The 27,759-nt window shown below is 32.1% G+C and overlaps 1 protein-coding gene across 2 annotated transcripts; it reads right to left on the minus strand.

Annotated features, from left to right (window-relative positions):
• Window positions 1-5,194: 5,194 nt before the first annotated feature.
• LOC109819158 (protein ENHANCED DOWNY MILDEW 2) lies at window positions 5,195-26,486 on the minus strand. Of its 2 annotated transcripts, XM_020384779.3 has the most exons (19): window positions 26,215-26,483; window positions 24,855-25,286; window positions 24,676-24,772; window positions 23,966-24,022; window positions 23,723-23,874; window positions 23,522-23,618; window positions 22,963-23,061; window positions 14,088-14,335; window positions 13,825-13,914; window positions 12,882-13,406; window positions 12,627-12,774; window positions 12,398-12,499; window positions 10,986-11,078; window positions 10,406-10,447; window positions 7,070-7,180; window positions 6,542-6,613; window positions 6,318-6,436; window positions 6,178-6,241; window positions 5,197-6,079 (listed from the first exon to the last, which is right to left on the minus strand). In XM_020384779.3, exons 2-19 carry the CDS (start codon window positions 25,265-25,267, stop codon window positions 5,636-5,638), a joined length of 2,973 nt encoding a protein of 990 aa, XP_020240368.1. In that variant the 5' UTR covers window positions 25,268-25,286; window positions 26,215-26,483; the 3' UTR covers window positions 5,197-5,635. The 2 variants fall into 2 exon arrangements, with proteins under 2 accessions (XP_020240370.1, XP_020240368.1); XM_020384781.3 differs by lacking the exon at window positions 6,542-6,613 and having other exon boundaries at window positions 5,195-6,079; window positions 26,215-26,486.
• Between the last annotated feature and the right edge of the window lie 1,273 nt (window positions 26,487-27,759).

Here is a 27,759-nt window from a genome sequence, read left to right on the forward strand (position 1 = left end):
CTAGAAGTGGTTTGTTGAAATAATACTTGTATTTTTGTTTAAAGGTAGTGGAACTCAATCTAGTTAGATTAAGAACTAGACATAGTATCAGTGATTGGGACCAACTAGTATAAAAATATCCAGTGTTCCATCTTATTGTTCTTTGCACTTCATTTGACTAGCACTACTACTTCACTACAAAAAATGTGCGAATTTTTGTTACACACTACCCTTCTAGTATTTATCTTTTCTCCACATTATTTTTAGGCTAATGCAATACATATTGCATGTCATGTCTTGAGTAAGGTATTGATTAGTCCTACTTTGAAAAAGACTTCATATGAACTTTACAAAGGAAGAAAGCCTAACATATCTTATTTCACGATTTTTGGATGTATATGTTTTGTTTTAAACAATGGAAAAGAACAACTTGGTAAATTTGACTCAAAAGTAAATGAAGCAATCTTTTTATGCTATGATTTGCATAGTAATGCTTATAAGGTATTTAATAAAAGAACTCTTGTAGTGGAGAAATTTGTGCATGTTGTTTTTGATGAAACCAACCCTCAAAAGGAAAATTGTGAAACCATAGATGATGTTGGATAATTACTAGATGGTGTGTACATTGATAGTGAACTCAAGAATGAGTGAAAAGTGAAAGAACTTGATGGAACCATAGAGGAAGTAACTAGAGAACTATCTAAGGAGTGGAAAACTACCTATGACTTGTCAAATGATAACATTATTGGAGACATTGAAAAAAGGGGTAGCCACTAGACATGCCATTAGAAATAGTTGCAATAAAATGGCATTTGTGTCTCAAATAAAATCTAAAACAATAAAGAAAGTTATTCTAGATGAACATTGGCTATTTGTAATGTAAGAGGAACTAAATTAGTTTAAAAGTAATCAAGTGTGGGATTTAGTCCCTTGCCAAATGATCATCCTATAATTGGTACAAAATGGGTTTTTAGAGATAAGCTTGATGTGTTTGAAATCATAATTGGAAACAAGGCAAGGCTAGTTGCCAAGGGATACAATCAAGAAAAAGGTATTTATATATAAGTTAATTTTAAGTCTTAAAAAATCTTTTGTATGAGATAGATGTAGCTTACTAAGAAAATATTATGTATCATGAGAGGATACAATTCTTGTATATCGATAAATTTTTAAGTGTCTAAATAATAAACACTAGATAGATCTTCATGATGTAAGGTAAAACTAATAATGTATTTGGATGAGAATTTTTAATAGAGTAATTCATTTTTTCGTAGAATTTCAAATGTTTTAGGGTGGAATACTTTGTTTAGATGAAAAATTTATAAATAATTTGAAATTCTAGCATTTATGAAATTCTTTAAAATTGTAAAATTTCAAATTCTCCCATAAAAATAAAAATTTGGAACTATGTCCCTTTATTCTTTATTTCTCTATCTCTCTCTATGTCTCTGTGGGCATATATATATGCATACTACTCTTTCCCTTTATTTCTCCTTTTTCTCCTCTTTTTTTCTCACTCTCATCCTTCTTTGTCTTCTCTCTCTTTTTTCTCTTATCTCTCTCTTCTCTCTTTCAATGTTGACATCAAATTATCAATATTTTTTAATTAATTTTTGAATATTAAAAAATTAAAATTATTAAATATTTTCTAATATTATTTTTAATAATTAAATATTTTAAAAACTAGCTATTTTTATTTTTATAAATTTTAATTTTAAGATTTCAAAATATACACATATATAATTATTTATTTAAAATCAATTTTTTCTTATGGTGTTAATTTAATCACCTTATAAGACTAAATTTAAAATTTAAGAAATTAGAATTGATTTATCCAAACAAACCATTTAATGAATGATGAAAATTAAAATCAAATGGATTCAAATTCTTTAGATTTCTTAAATTTCCTATCCATACACATCCTAAAAGAAATATGATGTAGATTAACGATAACAAGTGTAGTTATTTTGATGCATGAACTAGTGAAAAAAAGACTTTTAAGATCGATTATTTTTTACTTTTAAAGTCGGTTATAAATGTGATCTTAAAATAAACGATCTTAAAAGTGCACTTTTAAGATTGATTATCGAATAATCGATCTTAAAAGTATCAACTTTTAAATGTCGTAGTGGGTGTGACGACGACAAAGTTCTAGGGGCTTCTTGAAGAGCTTACAAACATCAAATAGTTTTTTTGGCAATGCTAAAGTAGTGGTAGTAGGGGTTGGGGTCATGGCTATTGGGGTTAGGAACGTCGACAATGTCACCATCGAGGTCGATCATCTTGGTAAAGTGCTTGGTGAGGTTGGGCCTCCCGAGGTCGAGGAAGTGGCTCTCCCAATGGGACTTCTCGTGGATGAGTTTGTTGATCTCATCGTTGAGGTCATGAAGGCGGCGCTTCCCGAGGCCCTCGTTCTAGATTTCCACCACTTTGTGCCCAATCTCATGCATGATTTGTTTATGCCACCAATTGACTTCTTCCCCTTCGCCTTCATCACGATGAAGTAGTTCAACATCAACTGTGTATTCTCTTCGTTGTGAGTCATCTTCAGGAATGAAACCTAGCAAAATCAAGTTTTTGATTTTATTGATTGGGTTTGAGATTTGGATGAGATGAGATAAGGGGATTGAGGGAGATCGAGAGAGACAATAAACACATAGGCGTGAGAAAATATAAGGGGAACACATTTCATTAATACTTATGGGATTGATTAAATTGTAACTGGTCTTAAAATTACTTTTAATATTGATTCTTTTATAACTGATCTTAAAATGTATGTTTGATACAACTTTTAAGACTGAGTATAAAAAGAACCAATTTTGTATACCACTTTTAAAATTGGTTCTTTTATACCTTTCTTAAAAGTTATATCAGACATACCTTTTAGATCGGTCTTAAAAGAATCAATCTTAAAAATATTTATAAGATTGGTTAAAATTTAATTGATCTTAAAAGTTGTCACATTATTTATAAAATTGTTACTACGTCACTTTCAAGATTAGTTTCCTCTTAACCGACCTTAAAATCTCAATTTTAAAATTAATTTTTGAATTAAAGATGCTTCATTCATAAACAAGTATGATATATTTTCTGAACTTTTTGACGAGAATAAATGCCATTTTAATTTAAATTGCTTAGATTTTGGATAATTTGTCTATTCCTTTTGGGTACTATGCTACTTTGTAACTTAACACAATATTGTAGATGTTGCTTGAGGAATTTGAGTGTTTTAAAGTTAAAAGCAATCTCGTTTTAAAAATGACCCAAAAAACAATTATACTTGTGTATAATTTGCTTTAAATTGTTCTTCCAATAGAATGTAAATTAGAGTATATTAACTAAATTTGGTTGAGGTATAATTTTATTTTGATTTACAAAATGTGATTGATTGATTTCAAATGTCCATTTTGACAAAGAGCATAGCTATGCTTACATCCATTTTGACAAAGAGCATAGTTATATAAGTTCAAATGTTCATGGTTTAGCACTAGTTATGCTTACACTACGATGTTTCATTTTTTTTATTTTTGTTCAGGCCTCAAACTACTAGTGCATGAAATTTATTTTGGACTTTGGAGCCTATGATATATTAAATTGAGTATTGCTTGTGCTACACACCACCCTTGATTCCATCCCCCATCATGTGGATGCAAACATTTTTTACTCGATTGTAATTTACATTTAGAATTTGATATTAGTATGTTAGAAACGTTGGTAATTGATCATAGATATACTTACAACCTTTAATCTGATTAATTATAATATTTTGGTTTATAAAATTTTCTTTTTAATTGTGGTTGTAATTTAATTTCCAATTTTTGTAAAAGGCACGTTCCACCCTAATTTAACAACTTTTATGATACAATGTTCATGTGGAACTAAAGAAGCCTTATGAAAATACTTGGTAGTGAAACAAAATTGTTAGAGCCCATATTGAAATACTTAGTAGTGCAATGTGTAATGATTTGATATGTCACTACACTTGTACAATACAACAAACACTACGCAATAGAAAACACAAAAATCTTCTAACTTCTCTCTAGAATCTTGAAATATGAAACTTATGGAGTTTCTTTTTAGAAATTTCCTTTTATATATCAGTCCTCCTTGAGTCAACTCTCACACATTTAAGTTATATCCTCAATAATCTAAGCTTGTGTCATCTCAACTTTAACCCTTACCCCAAAAATAATATAAAATTAGTCATGATAATTAACTATATCAATGTAGGAAAAATTATAAATGAATTTGAAAGCAAACAAAAAATTGTTGAGAATTAAAGTGAGACTTCTACAAAATTCATATACATATACAAAAATTCACAGAGATAGACAAAAGATAAGTCACATATAAGGAATTTTATTTGTTATATTTTGTATAGACAATCCTCAAATTATTCCCATAGATATTAAATCACCAAATATTCTTTTAAACAACTATGAAAAAGTATAGCAAAACAAAAAATCACTAATTTCATTTTATTATTATTTTTTTTATAATGATGGTTATTAAAAATTATATTTTACTAGACTTTTAACTATTAATTGTATTTAATCTTACTAACTTAAGTTCCTAAAACATTTCATAAATAGATTACATATTTTTTTATTAGATAAAAAAAAACTTAATCTATCATGCAACGCAATTTTTTATATCATTTTTTGGATTAATTAACTAGAATCAAATGAACTAGCCATTAAAGCAATTTGGTCATTTGGGTTAACTGAACATGGATATTTTTATTCTTCTAAGGGAATTCATATTTGAATGAAAAGAAAAATTTGACTTTGGCCAAGTGAAGAGTTAAAAAGTTAAAATTTATAAGTTAACTTATTGAATATAATGTCTGATAAAATTAGTTAATAAACTACCTAAATTTTTTAATTGAGATATTAAAATAAATCAAGAATTTTCATTATTTCTTAGATTCATGCACAATTTAATTAAACAAAATTTTTCATTCATATATTCTTTTTGTTCCATCAAGAGTTTTAAAAAACTCTTGGACTCCCGACTTTGGAATATTCTATTTTCATGCAATTCATAGGGTTAAACAAGTAATCGGTAATTCACAATCACATTTAATATTTCTTGCGTTTGATTAATATAAAATAATATTTATTTATTTAATAACAAGTGTGAGAAACTAACATGCAAAAAAAATAGTTTATAAATTAAAAATGGTAAAGAAGAATTTCAAATAAATTAATGAGGATAAAAAAATTAAAAAAATAAAATAAAAGCTTGTAAACTATAAACTATTTTAATTAGTTTAAAATACTATAAATTCTTAAAATAAGCTTTCATACCAAACAAACTTGTTTAATCAAATTAAACTTATAAGTTGATCAAATAAGCATAGAAACTTAGAAACTCTTCAAATGTCGTATAAAACACACATAATTTTCTATTGAGTTTACAATATCAACAAAATGCTAGCACCAAAACACATTCTAATTTGAATACTGTATATATATATATATATACTAGGACCAAAACACAGTTAGCCTATGCACCAAGTATTATTTAATATGCTTAACATATTCATCCACAAACTTCTCTTGATACTCTATTTCAGTGAGTTTAATATTTTTCATGAGATTACTTTTTCACTCAGTAACCCTTTTACCACCCCTACCATGCAGTCATCCTCATTCTAGGGAGATGATAAGTCCATATCAATACACATTTCCTCAGCTTCATCAACCGGTAACCCTTTCTCCCATTCCATTTCTCTTCTACAATCAGAAATTACTGTCTCTTTCAACTGTCCCAGAGAAATGCTAGTTGCACCTTGCTGGTGCACATTGTCACCATTGTCATCTAGAACACCATCGATTATACTCAAAACATCCCCAGGAGCATGCAAGCCAGGGTAATCCTGATAACAGTCATGATTCTCCTCCATAAGATAATTCTTCACATATTTTCCTTTCACATGCACATCATATTTCCCATTGGTGTGGCAATGCTTTTGAGCAATTTTCCTGTGCCTAGTGGTCCAGTCAGGGCGACTCCAAAGGTAGAGAGGTGGTGGTTTCAGGTTCCAGTCTTCCAATTGCTTGTCACGTATATCAAGAGAACCAGGTAGATAAAATGACTGGAGGAATAAACAACAGCAAAAGATAAGCTACTTCACATGTCCCTTGACTTGGTCACACAATCTTGGGATTGAAATCACAACTTTTGCCAACTCACCTTTCCAGAAAACATGTCATCATCCTCCCAAATTAAATCATATCCACCTTTTTTTCTGTCTAGTCTGGCAAAATAGTAGAGAAGTGAGGTTTTTTTTTTGTTACATCAGAAACACGAGCATAAAATGAAACAATACTAACCGTTTAGTTACTTTTGGCACAATAAGTATAAGGATTTTTGGCTTAAATGTCAATGCCTTGTCAATAAATTTGTTAGCAAGACAACCCTTAACCCCAAAAGGAGGATTCAGCCCTATGATCTAGTAAAATATCAACAGCAAAAGGAAAAATATATTAATGAAGATATTAAACATAAAAGCATTCATGTCTATATAAATCATGAAGCAAAAACTTTGGAGTTTTACAAGTTGAGAACCGTTGGGTAATTCGTCTGCATTGACACTCATCCAATCTCTCCTTTCAAAATTGAAATCATTCTACAAGCAGTAGGACTCCATTAGCAATAAAAGGCAAGTTTGCAGCAGGGAAAAGTAAGGCAAAAAAGGACGAATACAATTCTACTGTAGAAACAAATCAATAGAAAAAGGGTGCACAGCCATTGGGATGCAACTCTTTAGACAGTTTAGTCCAACATTGACTAGAGATATGATTTAAGTAGTGCTTATAAAGTTTGGTCAGTCATCATCTTACAAGTTACAATTTGGTTTTGAGAAGTTGAGTTAGATCTAAATCCAAATTTTGAGAGAAGTTTTAAAAAGTAGAAAATTTTCGATCATGTCCATTATACAACTAATATTTTAATCCAAGAAAAAATATCTCCACAAAATATGCATGGGGACCACAAACTTATGCTGTCCACCTTTAACATGGACCATTCCCACTTTTCACACAAGTTTCATTACATTGTGATCTCAATAGAACAAAAGATTTACCTTGGGTTGGAATAAATCATAGTTCTTAAATGAACACAGCTTCCCCATCTGTTCAAGCTTTGATTTCATTAGACAACTGAAGTCATTAGAACCACAACAGAAGTCTAAAACCTGGCAAGATTACCACATAAGTGTGGATTTAGTTGAAACAATGGTTAAATCTAGTAGAAATTGTCAGCAGCTATAATAATGAAGATTAGGAGAATTTCTCATCTCTCAAATTTTATCAACTTGAGAAGTTCCATAAAAATTGAATGCTAGTTTTTCTTTATTCCAATAGGGTATAGGAAGTTACATGGCTTCAAAGTAGTGATGTTATCCACCAGAAAGGATTCAATTAATTTATATCCTTCTGACAACATGATGATCAACAACCTAGCATTATTAATAGTATGCACCAACATATTGAAAATGTCTCCTAGTCCAAACATCAGCAAACAAAAACACATAGGGATGACTATGAGACAGATTCTTTTGATGAAAGTCGATGACACCATAATTAACAAGTATCCTTAAAATTAAACATTTTGAAGACCAAAAAGTTATCCCCGGGCTTCATGGACTAAGACTTCAGAGAGCCTGACTATTGATCATGTGTTTGTCAAGACTGAATTTTCTTTGTCTAATGGCTAATGTTTAAGAAATATGAGATCTATCATTTATTCATGTATTATAAAATACTCAACCAGAAAAGTATAGCCTCCCTGTTTTTATCAAACGTTTATGAGAAAACCTCAAAATTATTTGAAGTAGGACAAACCCAATGCTCATCAATAACCCCTCATAAAGAGGGAACCATAGTAAAGTTACTTTCTAAAATGCAAAAATGATGAACCTTATATTTCTGAGTTACAACTAAATAGAACATTGTTATTAGGAGAAAGAGCAGTTGAAGATACACAAATCTGCAACAAATCATCTGTACTAATAATCTTATTAACCATCACTTTCCAAAAAAAAAAAAAAGAATAAGAAAAATAAAGGATTTAAAATTAAAAGCACTAGAAGAATTCATAATCCATAGGTCCCAATTTGATTTGACAGAGAAATGAGTAGATTCAAGTAAAAAAAAAAGGGATTAGCTTTAGAGTCACTCATTTTTTACAAAAGCAGAACTCACAAAATAAACGAGGACCTTTAGTAGCATGATAATAATAATAAAACAAAATGCATTTGTGAAAGTAGAGTGCCTATAGAAAAAATTGATACTGTATCAACAGCTAGGCCAAAAGATATATTGGAAAAAACTCAAGTCTCATATCGACTAAAAATAATAAATACGAAGAGTTTATAAGTGGAAGGTAAACCACCTTATGAACTGATTTTATAGGATCACTCCCCATTGATACACGCACTAAGCCCAATAGTATTGGGCATATGATGGAGTATATTGAGAAAAATTCAAGTCCCACAACGACTAGAAATAAGACAAATAAAGAATTTATAAGTGGGGGGTATTAAGAAAAAGCCAAATCTCACATCCGACTCTAAGATTCTCGGAAGTCAGTTACCAAAAAGTATTAGCAAGGAATTGGAGAAATACATTTAATAACAAGATGACAACAGGAAGAGGTAAAAAAGGGAGTTCAAACTTTGGAGCCTGTGAACTCCGATTTGATTATATTCAAAATGGTATCCAAATATTATGTAGTATACTTCAATTTAGTTAACATAGTTCCATTAAAGTAGTAGAGGTAGAAAATTAGCTTGTTGAAAATATGCTTAAATATATGTAATTTGAAATTGGATAATTTAGACTTATTCTTATCATTTTCACTTAAAAATATTATCAGTTTGTTCTCAAAATTAAGATGCTATCAGTATTTGAATTAACACAATTCAGATTGCCCACTCTTCTACACTCTCCTCCAATTTAAAGCGAGTTAAGAAAGGGAAAATTGATTGTTAAGAGAGACCCTAGAGGGAGAGATCTCACTCTTTATTGTTGGGATAACAATTTAAATTTTCAATTTCAAATCTCTAAGATATTGTTTATATATAAAAATAGAGGAGGGTTATAATAACACCGGTGTAACTTTCACTAAGTATTACACCGTTCAATAAATTTATATTAAATTTGAATTTTGTAAATTCAACTGTTAGATTGAAAGTTATTTACTCTTAGACCATATATACAAAATTTTATATTAATTCAAGATGATTTGATACTTCATTCTTATAAAAAAAAAATTGACGTAATATACACATTTTAAAATATACTAAAATATGAATACTTTGATTGTTAAGTTGTTCAATTTTAACAAAATTTGATATAATCATATAAAATGATATGAACTTTTAATCTAACGGTTGGATTTACAAAATTAATATAAAGTTATTGAGCGCTGTAATACTTAGTAAAAGTTATACCGATGTTATTATAACCCTTCTCATAATATATATATCTATATATATATATTTTATAGTTAATCAATCATTTATACACTGCTAGTGTAAAGTTTTTTACACTGACAACTAATCATATCTTTTAATTTATTTTATTTTACTTTTGTTTGATTAAATGAACAAATGACATGGCACTATTAAGAGATATGATTGGTTGTCAGTGTAAAGAAACTTTACACTGGTAGTGCATAGGTGATTAACTCTATTTTTTAAGGATGTTGTTTAGAATATTATATTTATCTTACAGATTTGTTGCCTCTTATAATGTTAGAATGCAAAGCCAATAAATAGAAACTATTAAGATGAGAAGAACCATCTGGCCTATAGAGTAAGTCACCACCCTAAATGAGAGAGGGGGAATCATATAAAAATTCATCTATACATTTTGACGATCTAAAATTAAAAGTATATAGAAATCAGTCATTTTTTATTTTTCTTCATAAGTAGATGATCTTTCGACATAAAATGTAAATTAAGGTGATTCAAAATTGGTAAATAGAAACCCATGGGCAGATGTGTGATGTGTGGCAAACACATCACACATCTGCTCGTTACTAATGTATATGGTATTATCTTTATTTACATATTGTGTAGAAAGATCATTTACTTGAGATGTTATCTTGAATGTAGACATGAGAGACTAAATCACATTAAATAAATTTGAAATAATAAATAGTCATTGAGATGTTATCATGGAATTAAGAATGAGAAACCAAACCATGTTAAATAAATTTGTATGTCCTTATTTCTTTATGGTATTTGCTTTGTGTGTTCTCTTATCATTATGAGTAAAGAGGAGTTTTTGTTTCCAACACTTAAATTCATTTTCAACAGAAATAAATACTTAGTTTTTTTCTCTATTTTCTATTTTGGGTTCCAATAAAGGTATGTATTAAACAAAATAGAAAATCATGAAGGACAACCACATACCATGTCTCCATTTTGAACATACCAATGAAGCCTATTAACAACCTGCGTTAGGAAGCACATATTAGCTCTACTAATGAACAAGAGCATGAAAAAGTAAAAACACACGAGAATTTATCATTAAAGTTATTTCTAGCATTTTAATTCATAAAATCATTACTTAGAACTAGTTACTGCTGAGGCTAAAAGCAAGGGAAAACTACCTAGTACACGATTTAAGTGTATAATTTATTGGAGATATTTAGATACAATGAAGCCCTTCAAGTTGTTCTGATAAAGATGAACAATATCATTCTTATATAATATCTATATAATATTATTGACTTATGAGTAACTCTTGTCAGTTTGTGCATCTGTGGAGACAAAAAAAATATAAATAAAAATAAAAATAAATAAAAATATAAAAAATCAATGATAAGACACGAACTAGGTTGAAATGTGCTTGCAAACATGCACACACACAAGCATAAAAATTGATGACGATCTGTCCTGTGTAATAAAAGTAAAAGAACAGGATAAATGCAATAAATATTCACCTTTTTGACAACCAATGGTTAAAAAAGTTCAGATATAATGTATTTACCTCATTCAATTTGTCTACTTTAGTGAAATGACGACCAAAGGAAGTATATCGCATGCCATGAAGAAAAGGTGCAAGATAGACCTTGAGCCGCTTCTGCAAGTGAATTAATAATCAGAAAATTGAACTGAGGTATTTTATGTTTCCTCCAAATATAAAGTCATTCATATATATCTATAATACTAGTACTAACAGATTAGTTTTTCCATGATGGTGAATTTTTTTTATAAAATGCAACAAAAATGTACAACATCAATACAACAAACCAACCACTAACACCTACTTATATTAATAATCATCCAGGTTCCGTACTAGTACTAGTTTATTGACAGTTTACAACAAGCACAAGCCCAACCTGATAAGACTATTAGCTGCGAACATCCGGACTAATTTACAGTCAAGCTCAGTAAAATAAAAACTGAAAGTCATGCTTTAGTATTGTTATATATAAAAAGTTAAAAGAAAAAGAAACTGGTATTTTAATTGTTATATATTAAGGGTAAACAAACTATGCCTTAAAAAGGAAATAAGGAAATAAATATCAAGATAGAATGATATATTTTGGGACCCTTAAAATGTCTATGATATTTACAGCACTCCCCCTCAAGCTGTTAAATGAATATCAACCATTCGCAACTTGCCAACAAGTTACTAAAACCTAGCAATAGAAAGCCCCCTAGTGAGGACACCTACAACTTGAGCTTTGAGGATGGATGATTCACAATATGTTACTAGAGCCTTTAATACTAAGCAGTCTACAGTTTCATACTTGCCATCACGTTCTTCTAATAAATAGTTGAATTTCAGCACAAGGTAGGTAGACTTGTGTTAGGAACACAAACAAAATCTGAGTTTACAAAAAGTGTGAGGGAATAAAACAGGGGAAAGAATATTTCTCTAGTGTTTATTTTACAAAGAATAAAGAGAATCCTCAACTCAAGGGTTTCCCCTTTTAATACTGGAGCTAATGTTCAGTTCCCAAAAAATAACAAGTCAGAATGTCAATTCTTCTACCTTCTCCTATTTAAGCTAATTCCCTGCGTCTACAACTTCAACTCCCTAACTTTTCTAACTGACTACTGTCTGGCCCTATCAAATATGTGCATGGTCAATGTTCACACTTTAAGACCAAACTGCTCTAGAATGAGAAGGTCTTAGAATGTGGTTTTGGCTTAACCCAACCCTACAAAACTGGCTTGTAAGGTGAGGGTTGTCTTCTACTTATATAATCTTTAATTGCCTTATCTATAGTTGATGTGTGACTTGAATTTGAGTTTTTCCCAATAGAAGACATGTTAGAGATGTAATGTAAGCATACTGGGATTGTCGGTTCATGATAAAAATTAGTGTTAGGTGAAAACAGTGAATATTTTTGTATTACATCTCTAACAAGCATGATGAAAAGGTATCTCAACCTGCCAAATAAAAAGCTGATGGACGACTGCTGGATCACAAATAGTTTTTGCTTCTTCAATACTACATCCTTCTTCTAACCTCTGTAAAGCTGTTTGAATAGCCTGCAAGAAACCCAGATATCCTTTAACAAGAAGAATAATAGCTAATTGGCCATTTGAACTTGATGCTAAGATTCTATTTGACATCAATACTGACAGCTAAATTCAAGATGAAAAAAATAAGACAAACCTTAATTAAACCTTCTATTTTTCCTTGAGTAAGGTTCTTGTCAAATATAGTTTCAGTGAAACATGAAGCTGTAGAGAAGACTTGATGGTTCTTTTTGAATTTTTCCTCATTAAATGCAGACATGGATTTTTTCATCAAAGACAAGATACTGCATCAACAGTGACGGATAAATGTAAACAGCTGAATTTAAAAATCAACTTTTTCTTTAATTAATCCAAGAAAAAACACAAAAATATGACAATGCACATAAAGTACCTGTTTTCCATATCACCATTGTTAAAGTTAAGTGATGTTTTGACTTTTTTTACTAGAGGCTTCTCTAAACCTGTTTTTCCGATTCTTCCACCAACCAATTTTCGCTGCAGAGGTTTAGCTTCATGTAATCTTGAATTACAGGACAAGCTAGTATTTTTCAAAGGTAACTTTTTTGCAGGATTTGGTAAGGAACTATTCAATGCAGAAACCTTTTTAACCTTCAAATATTTTCTGTTCATGTCAAACTTGACTGATCCACTTGAGAAACATATATCCTTCTTAAAATATATTTTTTCCATATCTTTGGCAGAACCACCACCTTGGATGCTAACACTTCGCTTTGTGACCTGATTTGGTACCAATGTTTTCTTAGAAGGAAGATCATCAAAACTTTGTCCCAATTTTATAGTATCTTTTCCTTTGCCTAATAATTTGTAATCGATTATCTTCCTTTTGACTTTCACATTAGGAAATACCAGATGGTTTCTAGCAGGAGTCCCAAGTTCGGTATCTATCTCATGATCCCTGAGCAACAATGGATTAAAAACAAAAAGTGTTAGGCCTTATATGACTACTACTTTGAGGATAATATGAGGGAAAGGGGAGAAATTTGGATTGTTAAAGGAGGGGATTTGTTAAAGAGTAAGGATGAAAGGGGTGGACTGGGAAGGATCTGGTGGATGTAGTCAAGATTATATCAAGGTAGAGAGATTTTAGGAGGGTGGGATATTCTGTGCGTCTATAGAATTTCCCTAGCTATTTTTTTTTATCTTACTGCATTTTCTGTGATTTCAGTCTCAGTAGAGGGTTACCTGTACTTGCAAGGAAGCTCAGTTTTCCTTATTTATACTCCAAGTCCAAGTTACTATCATATAGAAATAAGGAGACATCTACAATCGAAACACACTTTTAACATCCGATTATTTAAACACTAACAACTTACATGCAATATATCAAAATTCGATGGTCAAGTAGACCATCCCAGGCCCTCTGCTCAATGCCCTTATCATAATCAAATGTGAAGGAAATTTCCCTGAAGGAAGTAATAGAAAAATGAGACATGTAGATGCAGGCATGAGCATGCACAAAGAAGCATTATATAGTGGGTTTTCATTTCAACAAATGAAACATAATGCTGTTGATATGAAAGCCTGTAACCATAAGGAGTTAATTAAAAGGAATAGAAATGAAAAAAGAAAAACCTACTTGGGTAAGCATTTTCTGTGATAAGCTTTAGGGCACCGTCTACATATTGCTAACTGCAAATCATGAACATTTTTATTTTCACCTTTTTTACATGAAGAACATATATGAAGAGGACAGACAAATGCTTTCGCAATAGCAACTCTCTTTCTCATTTCTTCTTGTTCAGTGTCAATACTAGAGGAAAGTAGCCTTGTGACACATTCAGGATGGTAGTAGTGACCACAATTTGCAGTAACACAAGGAAATACCTAAGAAGAAACAAACAATAAAAATTTGTGTGCATTCTACAAATTCAAAAGCAAAAAGCAAGTAAAATAATTTCAGCGTTTAAAAAAATTTTGCACTCCAGACTACCAAAGGAAAAAATAACCTAAAAGAATATGAAAAAGTACAAGTTTTGTAATACATGCAAGTGCAAAATGTGGGGGAAAGAATAATTAAATACGCAGGTGTTTATAACAGGATCGTAGGATACCTTCAGCTTAGTCCAAAATGTTATGAAATATTTGGCTTCATTTAGTCAATAATATAAATACGTAGAAGTAAGAAATAAGATATCGTGATACCACAAGTTTATGGTAAACACAATTGATACTTGGGAGCTAGCATCCAATTCACTTGTTTGTATTGGGTCAAGGGAGAATCATAAATTCACATGAGCGTTTCTTTACATATTTGTTTCCCTATTTCTTTATTATTATTATTATTATTATTTCCTCTCTTAAGCATAGTCATTTACTCTATAAAAATAGAGATTATGAAGTGTACAAAATACACAACTAATATCCAGTTTTTCCTCTACTTGGTATTGAAGCTTCCAATCATGGGAGTTTTGTCTCCGCTACTCAATACCAATGCTATTGTCCAGCACCACCATTGTCACCTACGGGATTGGTGGTTGGACCAGGAGGTGCAGCTCTCCTTTGAGGGTTAGACATTTTTAAAAAATATTGTCTATTCATGGGATATTGTCCATACACTGTTCATTGGGTACTTTTTGTGCTCAATGTTCATTGGGGTAGTGTTCATGCACACTATTAATTAGGATATTTTAACCTTCATTAAGGAGGAGGTAGATCGTCTCTAAACCCTGCTTGATTCCATGGGTAAGTCCTTTGAACCAGGTGTCTTGACCACTAAGGGAAAGAGTTCCTTTAAGGGGCATTTGGCACACAGAAAGTTTTTACTTTCCCAAGAATTTGATGTTAGAAATGTTATTATGTTAGCTTCCCGCATTTGATTTGTTATTTAAAAAATAACATCCCTAGGAAACTTGTTTCCCGGTAATGATTTTTGTATAGGTTTCTCACAAAATTATTCCTATGGGAGGTGTAAAACTAACTTTTTTGAGGTAAAAATAAAATTTTAATGTTGTTTAAAGTGTTATGTTAACTTTATTTGCTTATTTAATGCAATAAAAATTCTTTATTCCCATGTAACATTTATAAACATTCCTAGAAATATTTATGACCATCCAAATAGGTTTACATGATTCCCAAGATTTATGATTTACAAAAATTTGCCATGTACCAAACGCTCCCTTGGTAATTAAAGCAATGGGTTCTTGATTTTGGGGCAACAAGCCACATGACTCATTTCCTACACACTTTACAACATACACTAGAGCACTTAGTATTTAAAGAATATTCTTTCAGAATCTTATTTTTCAGTTATTAAACCCTTTTTTTTACCATGTTCAATATTAATAAGATTTGTGAATCTTATTTGTTAGTAAATAAATAAAAAATAGAAAATTAGTATAAAGAGTAATACATATAGAATATAGAATAATATATACAAAGAAATTTTCCCACCTCCCACATATTTGATGTCACTAATGGAGATCGTGTTCCTATTGTTGGATCTAATAGCATCCAACTCTAATCAACTTTACCACTACACAACATTCTTCATGTCCATAAATTAGCTAAAGAGCAAGGTGGGTTGTACATCTTGCAACATAAGGCAGATGATAGTATTAGGAAAAAAAATAAAGAAGATATCTTCAAGTCAATAGCCAACCTCACACTTGGGTTGCTTTACAGCTCAAGCTCCACCATAAACGTCTTAGACATCCTTCATTTGGTTTACTTAAATCTTTATTTCCACATTTGTTTACAAGAGTTTGTCGAGTTCTTTAATTGTGATATTTGTCAAGTTTCTTAACACCATAATGAATCCTTTTTACCTGGTAATAATAAAAGTGTTTCTCCTTTTGATCTTGAACATTCTGATGTGTGGGGAGCTAATTACTATAGTTGACAAAGGTAGTTGTAATTTCTCCAAACTTAATCTTTGACCCCGTTAAGTGGCAATCGACCTCAATATGTTTGTTCCTCTCATGAAACAATGGATTAGAAGCAATTTCCAAGGTAGCTTGATTACCACATATAAGTGTCATTTGTGTAAACTCTTCGAGCTTTAGTTCTTCGAGTAGTTGTTTCAACCATGAGTTCACAAGTTACTAAAGTCATGGCCTTGTTTTCTGTCTCAACAGTAGATCTTGCTATGATATTCTGCATTTTACCATGCCCAAAAGTTGATTGCTTATCACTGGGTGAACTAACCCAATCAACATTTGAGTAACCAACTATTTAAGCATGTCCTCTATCTTCATAGATGAGGCCTTTGCCTAGAGAACTCTTGATGTATTCAAATATTCGAATCATTACATCCAAATGATATTGATATGGAGAGTTTAAGAACTAGCTTACTACACATACTACAAAGTTCATGTCTAAACAAGTGATGGAGGACCAACCTTGGAGTTACATGTGCGACCTATCGCTAGGTCCATAGCTAGGAGAGTGGAGGATGATAGAGGAGCAACCATGCCTAGAGCCATGCTCATCGTGAATATAGAGTATTTATTGATCATCTCCTAAGCCTTGATATTATTAGCATAGGATTTATTGTTTTTATTTTATTTGCTTTGTATTTCCTATTTTACCCTTGTATTTTGGGGTACACTAGAGTGTAGGACCTTGGTTCTGTCTTGTAAAGCTAGGGTATTATAAGTGAGCTAGAGGATTAAAGAGTGGCATGTTCATGAGTGGTTCATTTGGGCTTAGTGAAGCTTTGGCCCAAGAGAAAGGGCACCTAGGTTGCATATTCTTATCAAGCACCTAGTTGTAGCTAAACTAAAACCCAAAAGATGCCATTTTTGACCTAGCATGTGCATCACATGGGGGAGCCACATTTGGGTCTCATTTTGGATGCATTTCCTTCTCATTTTGGACAAAAATGATCATCCAATGATGACCTAGCTGCCACTCATCATTAGGTCATGACCTCACCCCTCACTTTTAAATACCATGGGCTATACCTCTTGTAGACACTTTGGAGTATATTGATATTGAGTGTGCCTTAATGCCTTGATTTCTCTCCTTAGTCTCTTGGTCATTTTTGGCCAAAACCCTATACTCTCTACCTTGAGTGATCAACCTAGAAGTGGCCTTCATCCACCATGAAGTAAGCCAAATCCTAGAGTGCCTCTCAAGCCATTCATCAAACACCTTATCTCCCTTTCTATTTTTGGCCATCATCATCTTCCAAGACTAGATGACTTGATGAATCATGATCCTTGGAGTAATGGAGGCCTCCCATTGGTAGTTGCCATCCATCAATGGTTGAAGGGTTCCATCAACAAGTGACTATCAGATGATTTCTTTTGATCTTGTCCATTCTCATGAATGGGGACTTGTGGTCGAATTTGTTTCTGGGGCTAAATGCTTTGTAACTTTCATCGATGATTTCCCGTCTAAGATGGACTTACCTTATGAAGCACAATTCTGAGGGTTGTCAAACATTTGTCAATTTTTTCCATCTAGTCAAAAATTAGTTTGGAAAGTCCATCAAAAGAATTCAACCAGACAATGAAACTGAATATGTTAATCTTGAATTTTTCTAAGTTTGTTATAGAGAAAGGTATTATCCATGAATTAACCTATGTTAATACTCCCTAACATAATAGGGTTATAGAAAGAAATAATCATCACCTACTTGAGGTTGCTAGAGCTCTACTCTTTCAGATGTCTATTCTTGATGTCTACTAGGGAGAAGTTGTCCTAACTACCACTTATCTCATTAACAGGTCGTGTCTTACAAGGTATTATTCCAATTGAACACATGTTATTTTTCTCTTCTTCTCTCTTACTATTAAGTCTCACATGTCATGTGTTTGGGTGTGTTGCATTTATTCATTCTCATAGTCCTCATCGTGGTAAGTTAGACCCAATAGCCGTCAAATGTGTCTTTATTGGTAACCTTTCTAATAAAATGGAGTACAAGTGTTATCACCGTCAGAGTTGTCTTTTTTTTGTTTCAAAGGATATCACAATACATGAAACCGCACCCTTCTTTGTCAACCCTCAACTTTAGGGGGAGAGTATTCTAGAAGGCAAGTCTATCTTTGGATACCTCTTCCTTATAGGATGTCCAAGATACTAATCTTGAGAAAGCACAAGAAGATCACATTGAATAAACAAAGGCAGGTCACAATGATGTAGAAGAAACAAAGTAAGATCACAATGATGCAGGAAAAAAAATATTGATTCTTTAGAAAGACATATGAATGGCAAAAGAAACCCACTTTTCTCCCACAATAAGTTGAATTGTCAAAACCAAAGGTAAATATCCCTAAAGATGATAATGATGATAAGAAAGTTACAGACAATATGCCTATTGTCTCGAGGAAAGGGAAGAGATCATGTGTCAAGTATTCTATTTCTCAATTTTCTTGTACTGGCCATCTCCCTATTCAAAATCAAAGATTTATTCCAGCCATTGATGCAATCAAAACACCTATGTCAGTCCAAGAAGCTCTAACAGATAGAAATTGGTATAGATCTATGAATGAAGAGATGCAGGCATAAGAGAGAAACTCAACTTAGGAGATTGTTGATAAACCCAAAGACAAGAAAATTGTAGGGTGCAAATGGATATACGCTTTGAAGTGTAAATTTGATAGCACATTAGATCAATACAAATCAAAATTGGAGGCCAAGGGATTTACATAAACCTATGGAATTGACTATGAGGAGACATTTGTTCCTATAGCAAAAATGAATACACCAAGACTCATTCTCTCTCTAGTTGCCCACTTAGGTTAGGATCTACCACAATTTGATGTTAAAAATGTTTTCCTACATGGAAACCAAGAGGAGGAAGTTTCCATGAAGATTCCCCCAAGATTTGAATCTCATGGTAGATAGAACAAAGTGTGTAGGTTGAAAAAGGCTTTGTATGGCTACAAACAATCTCCTCGAGCATGGTTTAGAAGATTTACTCGAGCCATGAAGTCCTCGAGATACAAACATTGTCAAAGTGATCATACCTTATTCATAAAACATTCTCCTAATGACAAACTCACCCTTCTCCTAGTGTATGTAGATGATATGATTGTTGTAGGGGATGATGAGGTAGAGAAACTAATTCTAAAAGAAAAATTGGCAACTCACTTTGAAATGAAGGAGTTGGGAAAACTTAAGTATTTCCTTGGAATAGAGGTTGCATACTCTAGATAAGGGATCTTTATTTCTCAAAGGAAATACGTTCTTGATCTTTTGAAGGAGAGAAGAAAACTGGGGTGCAAGACCACATGGGTGCCCATTGAGCAAAATCACAAGATTGGAAGTGAAAAAAGTGCACCTGTAGAGAAGTCCCAATACCAGAGATTGGTAGGGAAGTTGATATATCTATTACACACTAGGGTTGATATTGCTTATGCAGTTAGTGTGGTCAACCAATTTATGCATGACCTTGTGAGAGACACCTTCAGGCAGTTCAGAGGATTCTCCAATATCTAAAGGCAACTTCAAGGAAGGGGTTATTATTTAAAAGAGAAGGTCCATTGTCCATGAAGATATACATTGATGTTGACTATGCAGGGTTCATCACAAATAGAAGATCCACTTCTGATTATTGCATGTTTCTTGGTAAGAATCTAGTAATATGGAGAAGCAAGAAACAAAATGTAGTTGTTAGATCTAGTGCAAAAGGTGAGTTTCAAGCTATGGCACATGGCATATGTGAAGGATCATGGATGAAAATTATTCTTGATGACCTGAAAGTTAAATACAAGATCCAATGAAGTTGTTTTGTGATAACAAATTCGGCTATCACCATTGTTATAACCCAGTTCAACATGACAAAACGAAACACATAGAGATTGATAGACACTTCATCAAAGAGAAGTTGGATAATGGCCTTATAGTTACAACTCATATACCTACAGGAGTTCAAGTAGCAAATGTCTTCACAACGGAACTCCCTAGTGCTAGATTCCAAGATCTTATTGGCAAGTTGGGAATGATTGCTATCCATTTACCAACTTGAGGGGAAATATTGTAAATATCATAAATACTTAGAAAATATAAAATATCTCTAAAAATATTTCAATATTTGTTTCCCTACTTCTTTGTTATTGTTATTTCCTTATTTAAAGCATAGTCATTTACTCTATAAATCGAGATATTAGAGAATTTACAAAATCACAATTAATATACTGTTTCTTTTATCAACTTTTATCTTTTCAACAAAACTTTTGTTTTTCCAAGGATTTAATAGTGGCTCTCTTTGATTGGGTAGTATTTTGACATTAGGATCCATGGCAGTATCTACTAGCTTGGCATTCATCTACCCAATTTCTTCAAGGATGTCAAGAGCATATTTCTTCTAAGATACCACCATCCATTCTTTGGATTGAGTGACTTCAATACCCAAAAAATATTGAAGCTTACCGAGGTTTGTAGTTTGAAATTGTTGGTATAAGTACTACTTAAGATGAACACAGATCACTGCCAATTATGACAATGTCACCCACATGCACAATGAGATAAAATACAACCTTGAGGTGAATACCGATTAAACTAATAGTTGATTTAATTACGAATCATACCAAACTAAAGCACAACAATGCGAAAACAACCAAACCAGACACTCAAAGATTGTTTAAGTTCATATTGGGAGCTATAAAGCCAACAAATCTAGGTGGTTGCTCCATGTAAACTTCTTCAAGATTGTCATGCAAGAAAGCAATTTTAATATCAAGTTGAAAGAGAGATTAATGGAAAATGGCATACATGGAAAATAAAAGTCATACATAATCCACTTTGGCTATTGGAGAGAAAATGTCAATGTAGTCCTATTCAAACACCTATGTATACCCTTTTGCAACCAATAAATTTTTGGAACGATCAATTTTGCCACTAGGACCAACTTTGAGGGCGTAAATATGCTAGCAACACCCAACAAGAGATTTTCCAGGGGAAAGGGAACCAATTCCCATTTCCAACATACCACTGCTTTGGAGTGCACACATCTTTTCGATCATTGCTTGCCTCCAATTAAGATAAGATAGTGCTTCACTTAGAGTTAGGTATAGACACACAAGACAAATGAGAAAAAGGAAAGAATAATGCAAAAGAGAAAGGCGATGATAACTCAATGCAATGTAGTGAGGAAAGGGATTACAATAAAACCGCATACCTTTTGTTATAGAAATTGCTAGTCAATTCCAAGAGGTAGGCCTAGGGCTAGTAAAGGAGTTGGCACTAGGGAAGATTCTTGCATAACCTCCCTTGTGACATCATCACATTGGCATCATTGATACATATGAAAAGCTTATATAGTTATGGTAGCCTCAAGAGGGACATCCTAGTGTGTAGGTGAGTTTTCCAAAGATATAGAAGGAAGAAGTACCAATGAAGCGTTACTAGTTGAGTCATGGGGCTAGACTTTAAAATTAAGAAGGACAAACTCAAAGTACGTAATAGACTCAAACAATGAGACATCAACCGAAATAAAATTATGTTGAAGAGTAAGAGGAAAACAATGATAACCTTTATGTGAGTAATGATAACTGAGGAAGACACATTTGATGGCCTGAATAAAGAGTTTATCAAGTCCAAGAGAGAGATTATGAACAAAACATGTGGAGCTAAAGACACAAGGAGGAAAAGTATGGAGTGGTGAGGGACAAAGATACATTGGGGAACCTGATCATTTAGGATAGAGGAAAGTATGAGATTGATGAGATTGCATGCTGTGAGAGCAACATCGTCCTAGAAACGTGATGGAATATTGTCATGGAGTAGGAGAGTTCCAGTGGTTTCCCTTTTTAAGGTTTTAAGAGATCAAGGCCTTGCCACAACCACTTCAAGGAGCGAAAGTATCTTTTCACATTGTCACCTCCCTCTGACTAATTTTTCTAGCTTGTAATGTGAGTTCATAAATCTAAGATATATGAGCTGAATACATTTTTATGAAAATATCCCACAATTCTCTGGCTATGGAATAACACATAATTGTTAATGGTGTCCTCCATGTTGTTTTCATCCCCTCAAACACCATGTTGTGGGTCAGTAGTGTCCTCTGCCATGAATATACATCTAAACATATTAGGACCACCGAAGATAGTTCAACCCATTGAACTGAAAGGAGGTGATTTGGACAAAATAAGAATTGCCCAAAACAACCCAATACTCCTGTTTAGAAGGCTACAATTTTTTATTATCACCAATCGCTAAGGAACTGTCAGCCATGGTTGTAAATCATAGGCACAAACATCAAGCTCTCATGCCAAGTAGAAAATATGGAGTACTATTAATAATTAACTATGTAGGGACTCCCCCCTTTTTATACAGGGAACCTAAATCCCAAATTAGGGAAAGAAAATTTGACAATATGAATTACCTAAAATAGGCTAAACTAAAAAAGGAACAGAATAATTATACGGGAAAGAAAACAACTAGCTATACTGGGAAACAAAATAATTGCACAATCAAACTTAATTACAAAAATATTTCAGGGAATCAAATAGAGATTAGTCCTCTTTCTTGATATATATGAAACCTAAAGTGTAACTGAAATATACCTCTGCTTTAGGTGATACATCAGATGAACCCAATTTGCCACATGCAAAGCACTGATGCTGCTTATATTTACAATTTTCACAGTAAAAGTTTGGAAATGCCTGCAATGTTATGATTTGGTTCAATCAAGCAACAGTTGGATTTAATGAAAAATAATGCTGATGCCTACTGAGTTTGGGAATTTATTATGAAATGGGAGGGAGACAGGAGACAAAAGAAACGTGAGGAAAAGAGAAGAAACAGAAAGATATTCAACATCATCTTGTTTGAATTGAATGTACTAATAAAAAATACTCATTCTCATTAATTTGGTAATTATTTTCAGAGGATAATTTATTTCAACCACTTCTATTCCAAATTGGAAAGCAACAGAATTTATTCTGAGAGGAGAATAAGGAGAATTGTCTAATCTCTTTTCTCTTCCCTCCTAATTTTATCTACTTAAAAAAGAACTTCCAAACAAGAATCAAATGTTAGTAATATCCAACTCTTCTTTCCTTTCGACTTTGTTTCCCCTATAGTCCAAACATAGTAACAAAAGATGGGAGACACAATGCTCACCTTAACTTGAGCACTAGTGAAGCCAAGAGATTCACAAGATGTATCTCTACCGGCCTCTTTGGTTGCATGGAAGGATCTCAGACATCTTCCTTCACAACTGATCATTAAGACAAACATAAAATATTTTAGTAAAAAATGTAAATGAAACAGGTTAATTATTTATATGTGAATCTATTTTATGGTTATGTTATAAAGACATACGGAAGTATTTCACCACCATTGTCACAAATTGCACAAACAGTATCATATCCAATATTTTGTTCTCCATCAGGATTGAGTTCAGTATCAGATTGGTCATTCTCCTCATCCTCTGAGTCAACAATAAACTTTGATTGCTTTGTAGGATGAACATCCTGCTAATTAACTGACTTAACTTCGAACAAGAAAGAGCTTCAAAGACCATATACAGATAAAAAAAATAATTAAAAAAAGGTAACATTTTACCCTGTTCTCATGGAAGTGTCCATTTGAACGTGTCTTTTCCATGAAATCAAGCAGATACTGTCCATTAAAATAAACAAAATTTTTTGAGAAATGTCAGTTACCAAGAATTCAAAGATAATGTAGTCCATAATTCATAATAGACATAGCTCAACATGTACGTAGTAGAAGAAAGAATTAAATGCAGTAGTTTAGTAGATAAATGAAGTAAATGGTAAATCATTCGTATCCATGTGAGAAGATTTAGCTTATAACCAAACCAAGAATTGTACAAAATCAAAGTAGTCATCCTGGCTGCATTAGACCTCAAACAACCTTTTCATTATGCCTTTTAAATAAAATGGTAAACACTTTACACATAGGCAAATAACAAGTAGCAACCTAAGAATTACAATGATACTACTCAATCATAAGTCTTCCATTGTCAACAGACTTATTATGCATCTATTAGAAATTTTAAAAACTAGAAGCCATCCGGTGCAGGCATTGCCACCAGCAATGCCGAATAGCATAGAAATTACATTTTCAAATAATAAAACCTAACATCTCAATTACCGGATAAATAATTAAAAAAAATAGAAATATGGAGTAATATAAATGAGTTGTTTCTATTAACTTCATAGTTTTTACAGACATCCAACATAAATATATCAGATAACGGTATTACCTATAATGCATTATAATTCTAATAAAAATAGTGCAAGTCTATGAACCTTGGATTTTGTTAAATCTTTATGCCTTTTAGCAGCCTCTCTAATCAACGTCACATAACTTAGAATATCATTCTCAGAAGGCACAACATCAAATGAGCTGCAAAATAGACATTTCATTAATGAATTGAATGGAATCTGGCAGATCAGAAATCTACAAAGGGACAAAAGAAAATACACACCTAAAGTCCTTCTGCATTTTGTTCCAAATAGATATTTTAGATTCCTCTGGATTCCATTTCACAAAATGCAAACAATATACTGTGACCAATATTGTCCTAATTGTACTTTCAAAACACTTTCTTGGTCTTTGGAGAGTTATCCAGTGTTTGTCCTTGGAAAGCGCCAAAATCTCAGGCTGCTGCTGATGGGAAAGTTCAAATCTCCATCCTATGATCTGTTTGTGAATTTTCTGGAGGCCATCATCAGTGGTGCCACGCAAAAATACTTTTTTTTCCAAGTCACATTCAATCTCACTAATGCTCCACAATACTGTCAAACTAGAAAGTGACACAAGCTCCTCCTTTTCATTTTCAAACCAATAACTATCAACAAGATCTGGGACAATTTCACCCTCTTCATCCGATGATGCCATTAGATGTTCAAAACCAAGTCTAGAAAATGTGTGTAATAGGAAACATAAGTTTAGTAGTTCATCACTTTCCAATGGCACAACCGTAAAGTCAAATATTAAAAATATGACATACAAACAGAAGAAGACTAAGACATGCACAAACTGGCACATATCATTCCGAATAAAATATTCAAATTTCAGCTGTTAACACTGGAAACACAATCAATCTATGTTGACATGTCATTATAAAAGTGTATAATAGTATTTGGTTTGATGTTAGAAAAGTGGGCATGCACAAATTATTTATTTATTTTATTCTTGCATCACAGGCAATCAAAGGGCTATCTGTCTTACACAATACAAACGCACAAAAGCTTGCTTTCAATCATGTAGTCATTATTAATTTACCAACAAATAAATCTGTGATGGACTCCGTGCATAAGATCAGCTAGTGAACCTTCATGCAGTACAATTTTTAATTCTAGCCCGTACAAATGTGAGTTAACATGTGGACCCAAAGCAACATCAAAATATTAAAGTGAGAAAGAAATAGAAGAACAAATGGAGTACAAAAAATGAAACCGAAGTCTGTTACGTTCCTTTCTTATATATACACATTATTATATTAGCAAAGATGAAGTAACCACAAATTAGCTAAAGAATCCACAGTTAACAAACAAGAAAAAAATACCCAGTATGAAGAAAATAATCAAATGTAAAATAAAAATAAACCCGAAAACACAAGTACCACCTTTCACTTTCCACAGTGTCCTCAAGCACAGCACATGTATTTGTACAAACAGCTTCTTCTCTTACCCCCCCCCCCCCCAAAATAAAACACCTCTAAGACCCTCATTTCACATTATTTCCCTACCCATGATTCTTATCTTTCATGCTTTTCAAGTTCAGAGAAACCACCATGTTAAAATAAAAGAATTGTTTAAAAAAGAAATACAATGAGAACTTACAAAATGAGAGAACAGAAAAAGCTAGGAGTGTAGAGCGGGAACCCAAGTTTTCTCTGCTATTTAGTCTTAAAATTTGATAATGCTAAGAAGAAGAAATAACAAAAGATGGTTTTGATTTTTTTCACCATTGTTAGCGTGAAAACTGTGCTTGCCAGTTGCTTTAATGGGAAGCTTCCCACTTCGACACGATCACATTTCAATTTTCCATTACGTTTTATATTTTATTCATTAGTGGAATTTTCATTGTTTTTTAACATTTTCTTCGGAAAAAGTAGTAAAGTACCATCATTGTATTCTTATGTTCTCACGGTCACACTGGAATCATGCTAGGCATCGAAAATTAAGGTGGTTCGGAAAATGGAATTTCGAATTTTAACTTATTATATACTAGTAGGGAATTGCTTTTACTTAAAAATAAATAGATAAATAGTTATTATATTTTTTTTCTTGCATTAGAATATAAATTAAAAAAATATTTGAAATAGATATTTTCTTTATATTCAGAATAGATATTTTTAGATTAAAACTTTATTATAAATACTTAAAAGTAATTTTATAACATACATGTGTATTATAAAATCATTTTAAGTATTTATAATCAATCTTTGATCTCAAATATTGATTTTATGAAGAAAAATTTAGAAATTTTTAATTATAAAAAGAAATTCAGACATATTATCATATTGTTGCATTGGTCATATATAATTAATGTACGAGATAATGAACGTAGAGAGATTTTAAAAACATCATATATCAAACGACTTTTTTAACTTTTATTAATTATTATTGTACAATTTTTTAAAGGTTAAATTGTCAACAATAATGTGTATATTAAATTAAAAAATCTCTTTTATATATAAGTAGATTAATTAAGGAAAAGACTAAGTGGAAAGGTTAGTGATGTTTCCCAACATAGAAAACTAATCTCTACCATTAGATTTATTAATTTTTAAATGAAGGGATTAGATTTTTTTTTGTCTTTTCTTTTTAACTTTTTCTTGGTTTTTATTGATTTGTTCCTATCTTCCTTCTCTTTCATTAGAATTTATGTCAGTTGACAACCGTCGACCAACAATGACAATATGTTTAGCATTCTAGACTTTATTAGATTAATAAATGAATTATAAAAAAATATGAGTAGCTAGAAATTAATTCCTAAATTATTTATAAAGGATTGTGAAAAGTGTGTGTTTGTTTGTAGTTAACCAAAAATTAGGGGTGTTCATGGATCGGTTTTTTCAAAAAACCGATCCAAACCGAACCGAACCGTTTTATAAAAGTGGATCGGTTAACCGATCCATTTTTTATAAAGTGGATCGGTTTGGTTTTTTTAAAATATGGATCGGTTTTTTTGAAATTGGATCGGTTCGGTGCGGTGCAGTTATCCACTTTTTTACTCATATATGGATCGGTTTTTTTAGAAAACCAAACCGAACCGAACCGATCCACTTTGTAAAAATGGATCGGATAACTGAACCGGTTTTATAAAATGGTTCGGTTCGGATTTTTTTTAAAAATGGATCGGATTTTTCAATATGGATCGGA

The sequence above is a fragment of the Cajanus cajan genome, chromosome 3 (assembly GCF_000230855.2).
Source record: "Cajanus cajan strain Asha chromosome 3, NIPB_CcT2T_4, whole genome shotgun sequence".
NCBI lineage: Eukaryota > Viridiplantae > Streptophyta > Magnoliopsida > Fabales > Fabaceae > Cajanus > Cajanus cajan.

Coding starts and splice junctions, on each gene's coding strand:
- LOC109819158 (XM_020384779.3), bottom strand. CDS start 25,267: ATGGCATCATCGGATGAAGAGGGTGAAATTGTCCCAGATCTTGTTGAT. Junction 12,775..12,881: donor AATGGTGATATGGAAAACAG/GTACTTTATGTG, acceptor CTGTTGATGCAG/TATCTTGTCTTTGATGAAAA. Junction 6,242..6,317: donor GTGCCAAAAGTAACTAAACG/GTTAGTATTGTT, acceptor CTATTTTGCCAG/ACTAGACAGAAAAAAAGGTG.